At 42.3% G+C, this 13,652-nt stretch overlaps 1 protein-coding gene and 1 long non-coding RNA gene across 10 annotated transcripts in view; one reads left to right on the top strand and one right to left on the bottom strand.

Annotated features, from left to right (window-relative positions):
- Nucleotides 1–13,652, top strand: part of LOC142742055 (uncharacterized) — a 127,045-nt gene that overhangs the window by 24,228 nt on the left and 89,165 nt on the right. For both annotated transcript variants that reach the window (XR_012881276.1, XR_012881277.1), the window contains exon 2: nt 13,206–13,262. This is a non-coding gene — a long non-coding RNA (uncharacterized LOC142742055). The remainder of the gene's footprint in view (nt 1–13,205; nt 13,263–13,652) is intronic.
- LOC142742053 (cyclic nucleotide-binding domain-containing protein 2-like) overlaps nt 1–13,652 on the bottom strand; it is a 215,405-nt gene that overhangs the window by 201,313 nt on the left and 440 nt on the right. For all 8 annotated transcript variants that reach the window (XR_012881273.1, XR_012881274.1, XR_012881275.1 and 5 more), the window contains exon 2: nt 2,031–2,098. Coding sequence is in view for 5 of the 8 variants with exons in the window: in XM_075851454.1 (XP_075707569.1) it covers nt 2,031–2,098 (68 nt within the window). In the remaining 3 variants the exon portion in view is untranslated. The remainder of the gene's footprint in view (nt 1–2,030; nt 2,099–13,652) is intronic.

Genomic DNA, 13,652 nt, shown 5'->3' with positions numbered 1-13,652 from the left:
TGTGTAGAACTATATACAGGGGGGAATTGCTGTGTAGCACTATATACAAGGGGAGGGGGGCTGTGTAGCACTATATACAAGGGGAGGGGGCTGTGTAGCACTATATACAAGGGGAGGGGGGCTGTGTAGCACTATATACAAGGGGAGGGGGCTGTGTAGAACTATATACAGGGGGAATTGCTGTGTAGCACTATATACAAGGGGAGGGGGGCTGTGTAGCACTATATACACAAGGGGAAGAGGGGGGCTGTGTAGCACTATATAGAAGTGGAGGGGGGCTCTGTAGCACTATATACACCATGGGAAGAGGGGCTCTGTGTAGCGCTATAAACAAGGGGAGAGGGGGGCTGTGTAGCACTATATACATGGGGGAATTGCTGTGTAGCACTATATACAGGGGGCTGTGTGTGGCACTATCTACAGGGGTCTGTGTGGAACTATCTACAGTGTTCTGTGTGGCACCATCTACAGGGGGCTGTGTGGCACTATCTACAGGGGGGTCTGTGTGGCACTATCTACAGGGGGGTCTGTGTGGCACTATCTACAGGGGTCTGTGTGGCACTATCTATAGGGGGGTCTGTGTGCGGCGATATCTGCAGGGGGTAACGCTATCTACAAGGGGATGTCTGTGACGCTATCTACAGTGGGGCTGTGTGTGGCGCTATCTACAGGAGATGTGTGGCCCTCTCTAAAGGGGCTGTGTGGCCCTCTCTACAGGGGTTCTGTGGCACTATCTACAGGTGGGTCTGTGTGGCGCTATCTGCAGGGGGTCTGTGTGGTGCTATCTATAAGGACAGCGGTGTAATGAGGGATTCTTTCATTGATGCCTATAATTGGTGTTTATAACTGTCTATTTTACTGGTGGACTTGTAATATTATAGTATGTAAAAAAGTAATTTCAAATAAGTTTTCTTATTCTCTTATTTAGTTGATATATTAGCATTTACTGGGGGTATTCCTTTTGGTCATCAGATCGCCCACCATTGATGGAGACCTGCCCTGCTCCCTAACTGCCCCGCTCAGGAGTTGCCAAGACATAGATGGAACATTGGTCTCTATGTAATTCTTGTCGGTAATATTATATTTTCCATTAGGTGTATAGTGACTTAACATGACATGACCAAGTCATCTAAAGGCTGTTGCAGAATAGTGAGTGCAGCTCTGGAGTAAAATACAGGCTGTAACTCAGAATCACTACAAGATAAGTAATGCAATGTATTACATTACAGTGACTCCACTAGCAGAATTGTGAATGGAGTATAATACAGGCTGTAACTCAGGATCAGTAGAGGATAAGCAATGTAATGTATGTACACAGTGACTCCACCTGCAGAATAGTAAGTGCAGCTCTGGAGTATAATACAGGATATAACTCAGGATCAGTACAAGATAAGTATTGTAATGTATGTACACAGTGACTTCTCCAGCAGAATAGTGAGTGCAGCTCTGGAGTATAATACAGGATATAACTCTGGATCAGTACAAGATAAGTAATACACGTACACAGTGACTCCACCAGCAGAATAGTGAGTACAGCTCTGGAGTATGATACAGGCTGTAACTCAGGATCAGTACAGGATAAGTAATGTAATGTATGTACACAGTGATTCCATCATCAGAATAGTGAGTGCAGCTCTGGATTATAATACAGGATGTAACTCAGGATCAGTACAGGATAAGTAATGTAATGTATGTACACAGTGACTCAACTTTCTATGTAGATTAGTGTCATATGAAAACTGTAAAATGCTGTTGTGGGTATACACAATAAAGAAACACTATAAATACATATGAGAATAGCTGTAGCGCCCAATACTCCTAGAAATACTGAATATTCAATTTTGCCTGAAGTGTCTTTTAAACAATATAACATTTTCAGGAATTATGCTAAAATCTAATGTAGTAAAATAAATAAATGGTGCTCCCTCGGTTACAGAATTTCTAATTCCCATCATTTACAACAATAATTTTATTGCCACCTGTAATTATTATTTCTGCCTCTAAACCTTCGCAGATTATGAAATTCTTACCTATAAATTTTTATGAGGTTGCGAATAACTTGCACAACCAGGACAGCCGTGCGGAACTTGTGGATGTACTGTAAGAGAGAATGAGAAGAGACAGAGCGCTGATTACTACACTGCATCCACATTACTACATCAGACACATTTCTAGCAATGAGTTACACATGGTACATTGCAGCAAATGGACTACGGCAGTTCAGGCTGAGGTCTCCATACACATTATACAGTGCCGAAAATCCAGCACACTCAGCCTGGCGAGGTGCTGGACTATCAGATTACCTGGAATAGTGGATATTATTATGCCTGTAATGAACTGCCCTATAGTGACACAAGCCATATCTGGACATAGCTTTCAACCATAAAAGATAAGGGGGACCTCTGAACCCCATATTGGTTTTTTTTACTCGAAACAGGTCCAAATTTATGTAAAGACTAATTTCTTTATATATATATTTATAGCAGTGAGAGCTCCATATCCCCTTCATAGACATAGATGCAAGAATACAATTCTGGCTGCCTGCAGCAGCCACTAGGGGGAGCTTTGGAGCTTGTTTATACACTGAACTCTATAATAACACATTATACAGTAAGCTCCTAAGCTCCCCCTAGTGGTGGCGGCAGCAGCCAGAATTTTAGCAATTAACTCGGTGTCTATGCAAGGGATTTGGCACTCTGTATCAGAAAAAATAGAGCCCTGGCTGCTATAAAGATATATTAGTAAATTAATTAGCACAGAATGTTAGAACTAAACATGGCATGTTGTTAATTGGTGGAGATTGAGTTTAAAGTAAAGTTCATATGAAACCTGTGTCCTATTTTGATCCATGATGGGACTAATATTCAAAACTAAAAAAAATTGTTTAGCAGAACCCTATTTTCTAAAAAGGTATTTCCACTTCTTTAGTTTACACTATTCTATTGGCTGGTTTCTGTGTGGGTTGTCCATGATTAGAAAAAAGGTTCTGCTTTTTTCTTTCCTCCTATTAACTGTGTTATGTCTGTCTATGAAGCTAAAATAAAACAAAGAAATCCTTTTTTTTTTTTTTTAAACCTGGACAACGCCTTTCATTTTCAATACCTGCTTTGGAAAAGGTATAAAAAAGAGAGAGAAATGGCGCTCCTCTGGGGTGATATTGTATTGCTAATAAAATATTTTTTTACGGTGAAGTTGTAATCGACTGGTGTGGTTGTGCACACCTGCCTGACGAAGACGCCGGTCCGGCGTTGAAACGCGTTGCAGTCCATCCATTTTTTATTATTTTATTGTTCATTAGTTTATACCCACGCAATGTCAAATAAAACATTTTTATCTGAAAAAATGGGTCTGTAGTGAACGAAAAACCAGCTACACGGAAGCGCCCGATACAAGGAGCTATTTTTCTCTATATCCCAAAAATATTTTCAATACCTGCATTCTCTGACATTTCTGCTTGTGTAGCTGCAGGTTCAGTACTCAGTGGGTTTTTCCTGTGAAGCTGCTCTATGTCTCTCTGTCTCCCTCCATTCTCACAATGCTCTAGCCTGTTTCTCCTCTCGCCTCCTTCTCTCACACAGATAATTTCTGCTTGTGAAGCTACAGGTTCAGAGCTCAGTATGTGTTCCCTGTGAAGCTGCTCTCCCTCTCTGTCCCACTCCCTTCTCACAATGCTCTAGTCTGTGTCTCCTTCCTCCTCCTTCTCTCACGCTGACATTTCTGTAGTGAAGCTACAGGTTCAGAGTCCAGTGGATGTTCCCTGTGAAGCTGCTCTCTCTCTTTGCCCCACTCCCTTCTCACAATGCTCTAGTCTGTGTCTCCTTCCTCCTCCTTCTCTCACGCTGACATTTCTGCTAGTGAAGCTACAGGTTCAGAGTCCAGTGGATGTTCCCTGTGAAGCTGCTCTCTCTCTGCCCCACTCCCTTCTCACAATGCTCTAGCCTGTGTCTCCTCCCTCTCTCACGCTGACATTTCTGCTAGTGAAGCTACAGGTTCAGAACCCAGTGGGTATTCCCTGTTAAGCTGCTCTCTCTCTCTCTGCCCCACTCCCTTCTCACAATGCTCTAGTCTGTGTCTCCTTCCTCCTCCTTCTCTCACGCTGACATTTCTGCTAGTGAAGCTACAGGTTCAGAGTCCAGTGGATGTTCCCTGTGAAGCTGCTCGCTCTCTCTGTCTCACTCCCTTCTCAGGATGCTCTAGCCTGTCTCCTCCCTCTCTTGCGCTGACATGACTGTTAAAGCTGTTTTTGTGAGAAAAGTGAGATGTTTCCTCAGGTGTATATATAACTTGAGTGAGAAGAACCTAAGCTGCTCTGACTCCACATGCCTCTACAGCGCTCAGTAATAGACTACCAAAAGGCAGGAGAGAAATTCACACGGCCGCCAACATGGCAGTATAGCGGCTGCAGTTTTGAGGGTCCAAGCATCATGTTAAAATATAGGGCCCCAGTAATTTCATACAATGCATGGCCCTTGACCATCATACTTATAATTGCATTCTCTGTCTTCTGCCTGGGCTCTGCTAGCACCATATACAGAAGAAAAGTTGTGTGCTCTGCTTATCTTTCAACTTCTTGAGGGGAAACTGCCGGCTCTAGGTATGTGTGGGACGGGAGGCAAGACGTTTAACCCTTAAGCTGCCCATACACTTTAAATAGCTTGTGGCTGACAGCTATTCTTCCCGACTCCCCCATACACATAAACGCTCAGCTCTTCTTTATCTCCCCCTGGGATCAAAGGCCCGAGCATGTTAAAATCCAACATGCCTGATCCTTCTTTCCTTCATCTGCCATCGGGGGAGAGTCGGAACACCCCCACACACATTAGTCGGCCATGAATTTGGCAGGTTTGGCCGACTTTCATTGAATATGTATATGCACCTTTTCTCTGCCTCCTACAGCAGATAAGTAAAGGTAATTTTTCCGTTGTTCGGTAGCAGAATAAGGGTTAAAAGTGTCCACGCACATTACTTCTCCTGACTGCCCCAAAAACATGCATGCTCAGCTCGGCCAAGCATGCATGTTTATTTCAACGGGGAGAGGGGAATAGGCTGCTGCAAGACACCTCTGACTACAGTTCATCTCCTGCGGAAATAAAGGGTAGGGCATGTTGAAATCCAACATGTCCAATCCTTTCACACCCAACATCTGCGTTGGGGAGAGTTGGGAAGCCCCACACTGATCACGCCAAATCGGTGGGTTCGGGCTGAGTTTCATCTAATGTATGTTCTGGTGAAGTGCCATTACTGTCTGTGATGGGATTAACCCTGCAATGTTAAATATTAAAATATTATGGAAAGGCCTTCACAAGGGGCCCTTGCAATTTGACCATATGGAGCCCAAAAATGTAATGGTGGCCTTGGTAATACATGACTGCAGTTTCAGACTACAGACAGTTTTAATGGAGGTAACGTAGATCTGTAGGGGGGCTGTATACTTAAAACGATATCATATTTTAATCAAGACTATGTGTGTTGTGAAGGTATTTATATTATAACGAGCATGTGCATGTAAAATAAAAAAATTAATTCCTTACAGACGGACCAAAATACACTGAATATACCTGTACAGTATGGAGCATAATAAATGAAGTGTCACATCTACAACATTTGTAACCTTTAGGAAACCATACACTGTACGCTCTGTAAGCTTTTTCGAGTAATAAATGGCGGCCAGACGCCAAAAAAATATTGGCGCCAATTTTTATAGTGGTTCCTTTAATTCAGTGTCTACAGGAAAAAATCTTGTGCTGTATTCAGATGTAAAACTAGAACGTTTTTCCTCCTTACAATCCACCGTCTGCCAAATGACACTTTTTAAATCTCGGCCGCGACGTATGAAATTTCTTCGCAGATTCCAATATTCACTGAGTAAACCCATTTTCTCTTCCTTATTTGACTTGGCCGTTCTTCTTCTTGTGTCTCGACAGAAGTAATAAAGTTTATTTTTCTCAAGGTCTCAGGATCTCTGCCATTCGGCGTCGTTCCATGCTGTTCCTGTCTAAGGATTTTCCGTACATTACTGATTCCTATATTTTATTCTTCAAAGACCTCATGGACGTCATTTCCCCCTCCAGTCAACATTTGCGTTCTTATTAAATATCCCGTCTGATCTCATAACAGGCCGCATACACAGCTCAGCTACATCATACCGTACAAATACCATCACTTCAGTATAAAATACAGTCATCCCAATACAAAATCACAAAGTAGAATCAGATGGTCAGAGTGAGTATCTTGCCATTGGATGGGGGCAAATCCTTAACCCCTTCCTGCAAAGTAATCTACATGTGCGTCATTGGTGGAAGGTAATTCCCGTGTGATGCTGTACACGTACGCCACGGTGATCACGTGGGCCCATCTGTGCCAGCATGATCACTAGTAGGAGTTTGGCTGTGATCGACTTAAACCTGTAAGCACCACGATCATTACTGATTGAGGCGCAGGCAAAGGTAGGGGGCTTCTGACGGTTTAATACTGACAGCACTGGACGTAAAGCGGATCTGTCATATATTTATGCTGCCCTGTCTCAGTGTTTTATCACTTATTAGAAAAATTGGGGTATTTTCTAAGAATTTAGTTGTTATATTTGCAGCACACTGGATGTGATGTAGAGCAAAAGTCCAATGATATTCATATATTCAGATTCCCCCGGCCTCTCCCACCCTCCAGCCGCTGATCGACACCTTTCTCCCTATTACTTTGCATAGGGTTAAATGCGCCAATCAACAGCTGGAGGGCGGGGGGAGGTGGAGGGAGACGGAATATATGAATTTCATTGGACTCAAGCCCTGCTCTGGAGGACTTGTCCAGTACTGCTTTATGCAAAGAACACATGGATAGGCAGAGTGTAATGCTTAATCTCCCCTGTGGTGGCGCTGCAGGGAAATTTAACACTTACTTTCTGGTTTGTACACAGATTACAGCTGATCGCTGGGGGTTCAAACATGGGGACACTTTGTGATCAGCTTTTTGTCAAGGGACCATTGAAACAAGTATAGATTGGCTAAATTGAAGGACCCCTTAAATAAAGCTCTTACGTTCGAACATACCCCCAGTAATAGGAGCCGAACCCCCGTTGATCAGTCGATCACTGTAGCGGCTCTCAGATTAAAGAGGTTTTCTAAGTTCCTAAGCCTCTAGTGGTGGCCGTGATGAGGGGATTCGGAGCTCTGTATCAGAAAACTTGTCTATAATAGGTCTATTAAAAAAGGGTACATCAGTATTATACGCCAATTGAGTTACACTAGTGGATACAATTCCCTTCATTAAACAGCCTGCTAAAGGGGAAAACGGGGAAAACTCCTGCTACTGTGGAGTCACGGGGTGTATCACATGATCCCTTTCAGCCAGTTAGCTGCTCTGGTGTTGAGATCATGAGATACACCACAAATCAAAGTGCTTCCATTTCAGCCCCCTAGTTTGGCCCTTTCGGGGGCGGTTTAGTGGATGTAATTATACTCACTAGTATAACTCTATTAGGACGTCACACCGATGCTCTAACTTAAAAAGGTCCATCACAGTGACATGTTCTCTTAAAGGGGCTGTCCAGTTTTAACAATGCTCTTTATATTGTGGGTCCTTGTCCAAGGAGCTGAAGGCAAAGACCTCCCAGCTCCATGTACCCGACCTCCAACCCGGACAAACCCCCAAATATTGGATAAATATGCCATAACAGCACATTTGAATTTAAGGGTTCTTTTTTACCTGCATTGGAGCTGTATACACAAAACGGTAGGAGGTTTTCAATCAAGACTATTTGCAGAGCTTATTTATTTTTCATTTCAGATGCACGGGAGCGATAAAATAAAATTTTAAGAAAGTATACATACCCTTTAAGGACCTTCCACATATATCCACAGCAGAAATACAATACACAGTTTTTACAGTTACAAAAAAAAAATTTCGGTGCGCGCCTGAAAGAAGTTATTCTTGTGCAAACTTTTCCCTATTAATACTAAACCAGGGTGAATTATGGGCTGTGATAGATTCATGCAAAACTCTGCTTTTCCGCTCCAGTCATTTTGTTATGTTCATATTTCTCTTTCTAACGTCTGAGGGAGACACAGCGGCTGCTGAGAGTTATATCTCCTTTGGAAATGGTTGTCTATTGACTGTCTGCTTGTTTTATGCCGTGCACTGATACTTGTGAAGGGTAATTCAAATAAAAGGAGAAACTGAGCCGAGGATGATGAGGAAATCACAGGGGACGTCGCCATTACAGTAAACAATGGCCTGCGGAGATGGAGAAAGTTCTTTCATCTGTTGTGATCTGCTTGTGGGATTGGTATATAGTCCTTATACAGGCTACGGAATAACTCTACTCAAAACCAACGATTAAGCTATAGGGGATGTCCTAGTTGCTCCTGGGCCCGAGGGGGCCAGTGGGCTTCAGAAAAAGCCAGTAGTATTTTTAGGCTATGGGGGCATTATATAGTATGTGGAACAGCTATGAGGGAATTACACTGTGTTGGGGCAGCTATGGGGGCATTATTCTGTGTTGGGGCAGATATGGGGGCATTATATAGTGTGTGGAGCAGCTATGAGGGAATTATACTGTGTTGGGGCAGATATGGGGGCATTATTCTGTGTGGTGGCAGCTATAAGGGAATTATACTGTGGTGGGGAAGCTGTAGGGGCATTTTCTTGTGTGGGCAGCTATAGGGGCATTATACTGTGTGGGGGCAGATATGAGGGGCATTACACTGTGTGGGGGCAGCTTTAGGGGCATTATACTGTGTAGGGAGGCGCTATAGGGGCATTATACTTTATAGGGAGGCACTATAGGGAAATTATACTGTGTGGGGGGTACCTTAAGGGGCATTATACTATGTAGGGAGGTACTAGAGAGGCATTATACTGTTTATGGAGGCACTCTAGGGGCATTACACTGTGTATGGGCAGCTTTGGGTGCATTATACTGTGTAGGGAGGCAATATAGGGGCATTATACTGTGTGGGGGCAGCTATAAGGGCATTATACTGTTTGGTGGGTCATACCATGTGGGGGGCCCACTCAAATGTGTGTCACACCCCTGTGCTAAACCCCTAGCTATGACTCTGATGGCAACTGATGGGCGGGTCGGGTCACATGAACCACCATTAGCGGCCATAGTTGGGCCTCAGCAAAGCAGAGCAGCAGGATACCTTGAGCCTGCTCCATCCCGCGCCCGCACAATTGTCGCTGTTTTCGATGTTGCAGGGACTTATTTTTCAAATGGAGCTAAGTACCAGTATCTAAGTACGAATGATGTTGACATATATCAGTCGAAATGGCGCTAAATACGGTAGTGGGGGGCCCAAACAAAAGACTTGGCCAAAAGAGTGTCTCAGTTTGGGAACCACTGATGTAGAAGAATATAGTGCAGCCTCCCTGTCTGTATACTTATGGTTTCTCAACTTATTTAGGAGAATATAGAGAGAATGATAATCATATTTTCCCCGCGCATACAGAAATGGTATGGTCTTAAGCTGTTCATGTGATGCTGTGCTGATGAATCATGGATAGCAAAGCAGAGAGGAAGAGAAAGCTGGGGAAATCTAAGCATCAAGATGGAGTTTTTTTCTCGTAAACGGTGGGGGTCCCCCTTTAGAGTTTAAAAATAAAAAAGTAAAAATAAAGTAATGTTAAATTAAATAAAAAAATAAAAAATGCACACCCATTTTTTACAATAAACCATAAAATAAAAGTCTCAATACATAAAATATACACACATTCGGTATTGACGCGACCGTAATAACCTGCACAACAAATTTATAGCGTCAATTATGATGCATACAGTATAAAAAATAAAATAAAATCTGCTTTCTTTCACTTACTAATGTGAGGCATAAGGTGTGATGAATTTTGAACCTCCATGTGCCTCTCATTAATAGTAATTAACCCCATCATGTACCTCACACATCGCGCCGCCTGTTCCGCTGGAGCATGAAAAGACCAGGCCTGCATCAACGGAAACTTTATTGCTGAGCCCCGCCGACGCTAGTAACTACCAGTGTGGGAATTCCCCGCACTAGGTTTATAGTGGCACACGCACCCAAGTTGCACCAAAATTCTGGCGCATCTCGGGTGATCCTGTGCCACTTACAAGGCTTAGTAAACTAAGCAGTGACAGCTCTAAGCTGTCATTGGTTCATTTACATCCCGTAGTGGCAGGTTACCTGAGCTCATTGGACTACTTTTAGGGCAGCACCAACTCTAAATAAGGCCCTGAATACAGTATACATAAAAGAAGTGTAGAGTGTGGTATACAGCCAGGTGGGGGGTGCAAGGATGGAAAGTTGTGTTACCGCCGGAGGTCTTCTTTAAAATTTGGGTAATATTTCCACATCGGGAGGTTAAATGCTCGATATGCACTAGAGGTCATCGTCCACTGCATCTCTCTCCAAAATTTGCATTCTTGTAATAAATATGTCCAAAACGAAATGCGACATTTTGGCGCAAAATACGACAAAAAACAGCCGCAGTTATCATAGTAAATCTGCCCCCAAGTGGTGATATGAGGAAGAGAAAAATGTCTAACATGTCTAGCGAGATGCGCAAAAGATTTCATACAGCGCGCACCACTGTGTTAAATTTGACGCATCCTCTGACTGTCTGTTCTTAGACAACTTATTAAATCTGCTGCAAAGTATATTGGAAAGTTGCAGAAAGTCTCCTTAGGCTCAGTTCACACTGATTTTTTTTTGGCGCTCATTTGAAACTACGTCGGAATCAGCAGATAAAATCTGCCCAAATCCCCCCCCCCCCTCCCCCTCCTTTATTTCAATGGGAGGAAAAGGCGTTTTTTTTCCCCGGGTAGATTCTGACCACTCGCAGAAACAAAAATCGTCATCTTGGAATGGAACCGCGCCGCTTGTTTGAAGCGTTTTTTTTTCCGCAGTTTTTGCACTTTCTTCATAAAAAAAAAAAAAAGTGTCAAGACATTAAAACGTGTAAATAAATGCGGCAAAAAAATGCTGACATTTCAAAATCTGCCTCAAAAATCCAGAAGGGATTTTGAGACAGATTTTTTTCTGCCTGACAAAAAAACTCTGTGTGAACCGGGCCTTATACACTGAACAAGCTTTATCTACATAAGACGATATAACCCTGTAAATATTCTGTTATCTTCTATAACATAGGTTCTTAAAGGGATACACACATAACGGCTGGCTCATATTTTCCGCCCAGCAGTCAGCTCTTTCGTTACAGTGTATAATGATGGGTGTCATACTTAATTTATATCAACATCTGACCCCTGAGTAAATAGTGGCGTAATATCATGATATATGGGTTTTGTACAGACGCCGCTTCTCAGTTTCACCCACATGGCTGGTAATTCTTGTTGGGCACAAAGGTGGAACGTATGACAAATGACAGGACTGGCGTAATGTGAACCACATGTGCTGGAACTCAAGTGTGCAGAAACTTCCAGCAACACCGCTCCGGCAGCGGCGAGAAGGATAAATGACATTGTATTTGTGAGATGGAAGGTTTATGGGGTCTGACGGGACACAAGTACCCTGCAGCTGGCTCATTGCCTGCCAGTTACCCTAATGGGGTTTAAAGGGCCGGTGTAGTGCAAATATCATAGGGTAGTAAATGTAGGTTTCATGAATGAGCATTTCCCAATAAAATAAAAACTTGTATTTAGTCATTTCTTAGACACGTCTGGGAAAGCTGGGTGACAACCAACATGGCAGGCATGACAGCTCTTAAAGGAGTTTTTCTCCAGTTTCCTAGATTTCTGAATGGTAGATATGCCCTAGTTATGCTGCGATCCACCACTAACATTTGCCCAGTAGGACTCTGGAAAAGCTGGGTGGAAACAAGTGATAACTCTTACGGGAATTTTAACCAGCTTTCTCAGAATCCTGAATGGCAAATGTCCCTAGTTATGGCGTGTATAGATCCACCACTAACATATAGCTACATAATAATGGGGAGAGTTGACCATCAGGACTCTGGGAAAGCTGGGTTGAAACAAGTGATAGCTCTCACAGGAATTTTTGCCTATCTATCTCAGTAATATGATAAATGGATCTATACAGTATATGACGTTATAGATCCACCACTGCTATATATCTGCATAACTAGGAAGATGTGTCCATCAGAACTGGAAAAGCTGGGTGGAACGCAGGTGACATTTCTTACAGGAGTTTTACCCAGCTTTCCCAAAATCCTGAATGAAAAATAGGCCTAGCTATGCAATGATATATCTACTACTGCTATATAGCTTCATAACTGTAAATTTGTCAATCAGGACTCTGAGAAAGCTGGGTGGAAGCAAGTGACCTCTTTAACAGGTAATTTTTACCAGCTATCTCAGAAACCTGAATGGTAAATGGGCAGGGATCTAGTCACCACTAGGATAGTGTTGCAGTTCTATAAATGTGCCAATCAGTAGTCTGGGAAATTTGGGTGGAAAGCAAGTCCTCTTTATTAATTAGTTGTATTCTATTGACAGGTCTGGCAGTTCGTTGCAATGTATCAATGTAGGAAAAATGAGTCAGGCTAGAGTTCAGGATGTGTACAGACTGAATACCATTGTAACAAACCCTCAGGGTTTTTCTGCCTCTGGATATATAACATAATGGTTCCATTCACTGACAGCAAACATAGACTATTTCTTCCATGGTTGGAAATGAGCATGATTATGCAGTGTAGAGATTGGGTGTGCTGCCAACGTAAAAGGGGGATTGTGGGAGCTATTTAATTTTTGTAGAAATAAAAGTTTGACAACTTTCTAATATACTTTGAGTTTCAATTCCTCACTATTTTCAAGATCTCTTTTTGCTGTCAGTGAATTACAGACCTAAAACTTCTCACAGCTGAGATATTGTTTCAGTTTGGGCTGATACATTTTCTCTACACTGATACATTGTAGCAAACTATTAGGACAAGAGAGAGATGTGTTTAGCTCACAGAGGACTGTCTAGACTGGATACAACTGTAACGGACCCTCAGCATTGAGAAGTATTAGGTCTGAACATGTTTTCGACCTCAGGATATAAACAATAAATGTCCCTATTCACTGACAGCCAGCAGAGATTTTGAACATGTTGAAGAATTAGAACACAAAGTTCATTTTACAATTATAAAGATTTGAAGAAGACGGGAAATCGTAAAGCTTCAGTTTTATACAACGTTGTGTAAAGAAATAATTACATTTACTTGCAAGAAAAATTAAAAATGAAATTTCTTAATTTTAGCTCTAATTTCACTTGCAGGGACGGAGAATTTGGTCCAATTTGGGTTTCCATGGAAACAAAATGAAAGAGTCAAAGGTTGTAATTCATTTAAAATAACATTAATATTGACACACAAGAACGACTACAGAATATCCAATAGGAAACCTTTATTTATACTTTAGATTTGTGAAATCCCAGCAAGACTACAACTCCCAGCATGCCCTGACAGCCGCAGGTTTGGAGATCACTGCTGTAGACAATGAACAGGGTGATTCCTATTTTATAAATCCTGCAAAACACTGGAAGACAAGATATTTTTCATGTTTTTCTTTACTATTTGTTGTTTCAACTTCACATTTTTAAACTCCAGGCTTCCCATTTAGCACTCGGGGGACCACAACGCAGAACGTCACATATAACCAGAGCACTGTGAAGTAGAGCAGAGTTTTTCATATTTACTTAATATCATGTTTTAAATTGAATCGA

Source organism: Rhinoderma darwinii, chromosome 2 (assembly GCF_050947455.1).
Source record: "Rhinoderma darwinii isolate aRhiDar2 chromosome 2, aRhiDar2.hap1, whole genome shotgun sequence".
NCBI classification, from domain to species: domain Eukaryota; kingdom Metazoa; phylum Chordata; class Amphibia; order Anura; family Rhinodermatidae; genus Rhinoderma; species Rhinoderma darwinii.
Note: the sequence above shows the minus strand (reverse complement) of the source record. Positions and strands in the feature narration are given on the sequence as shown.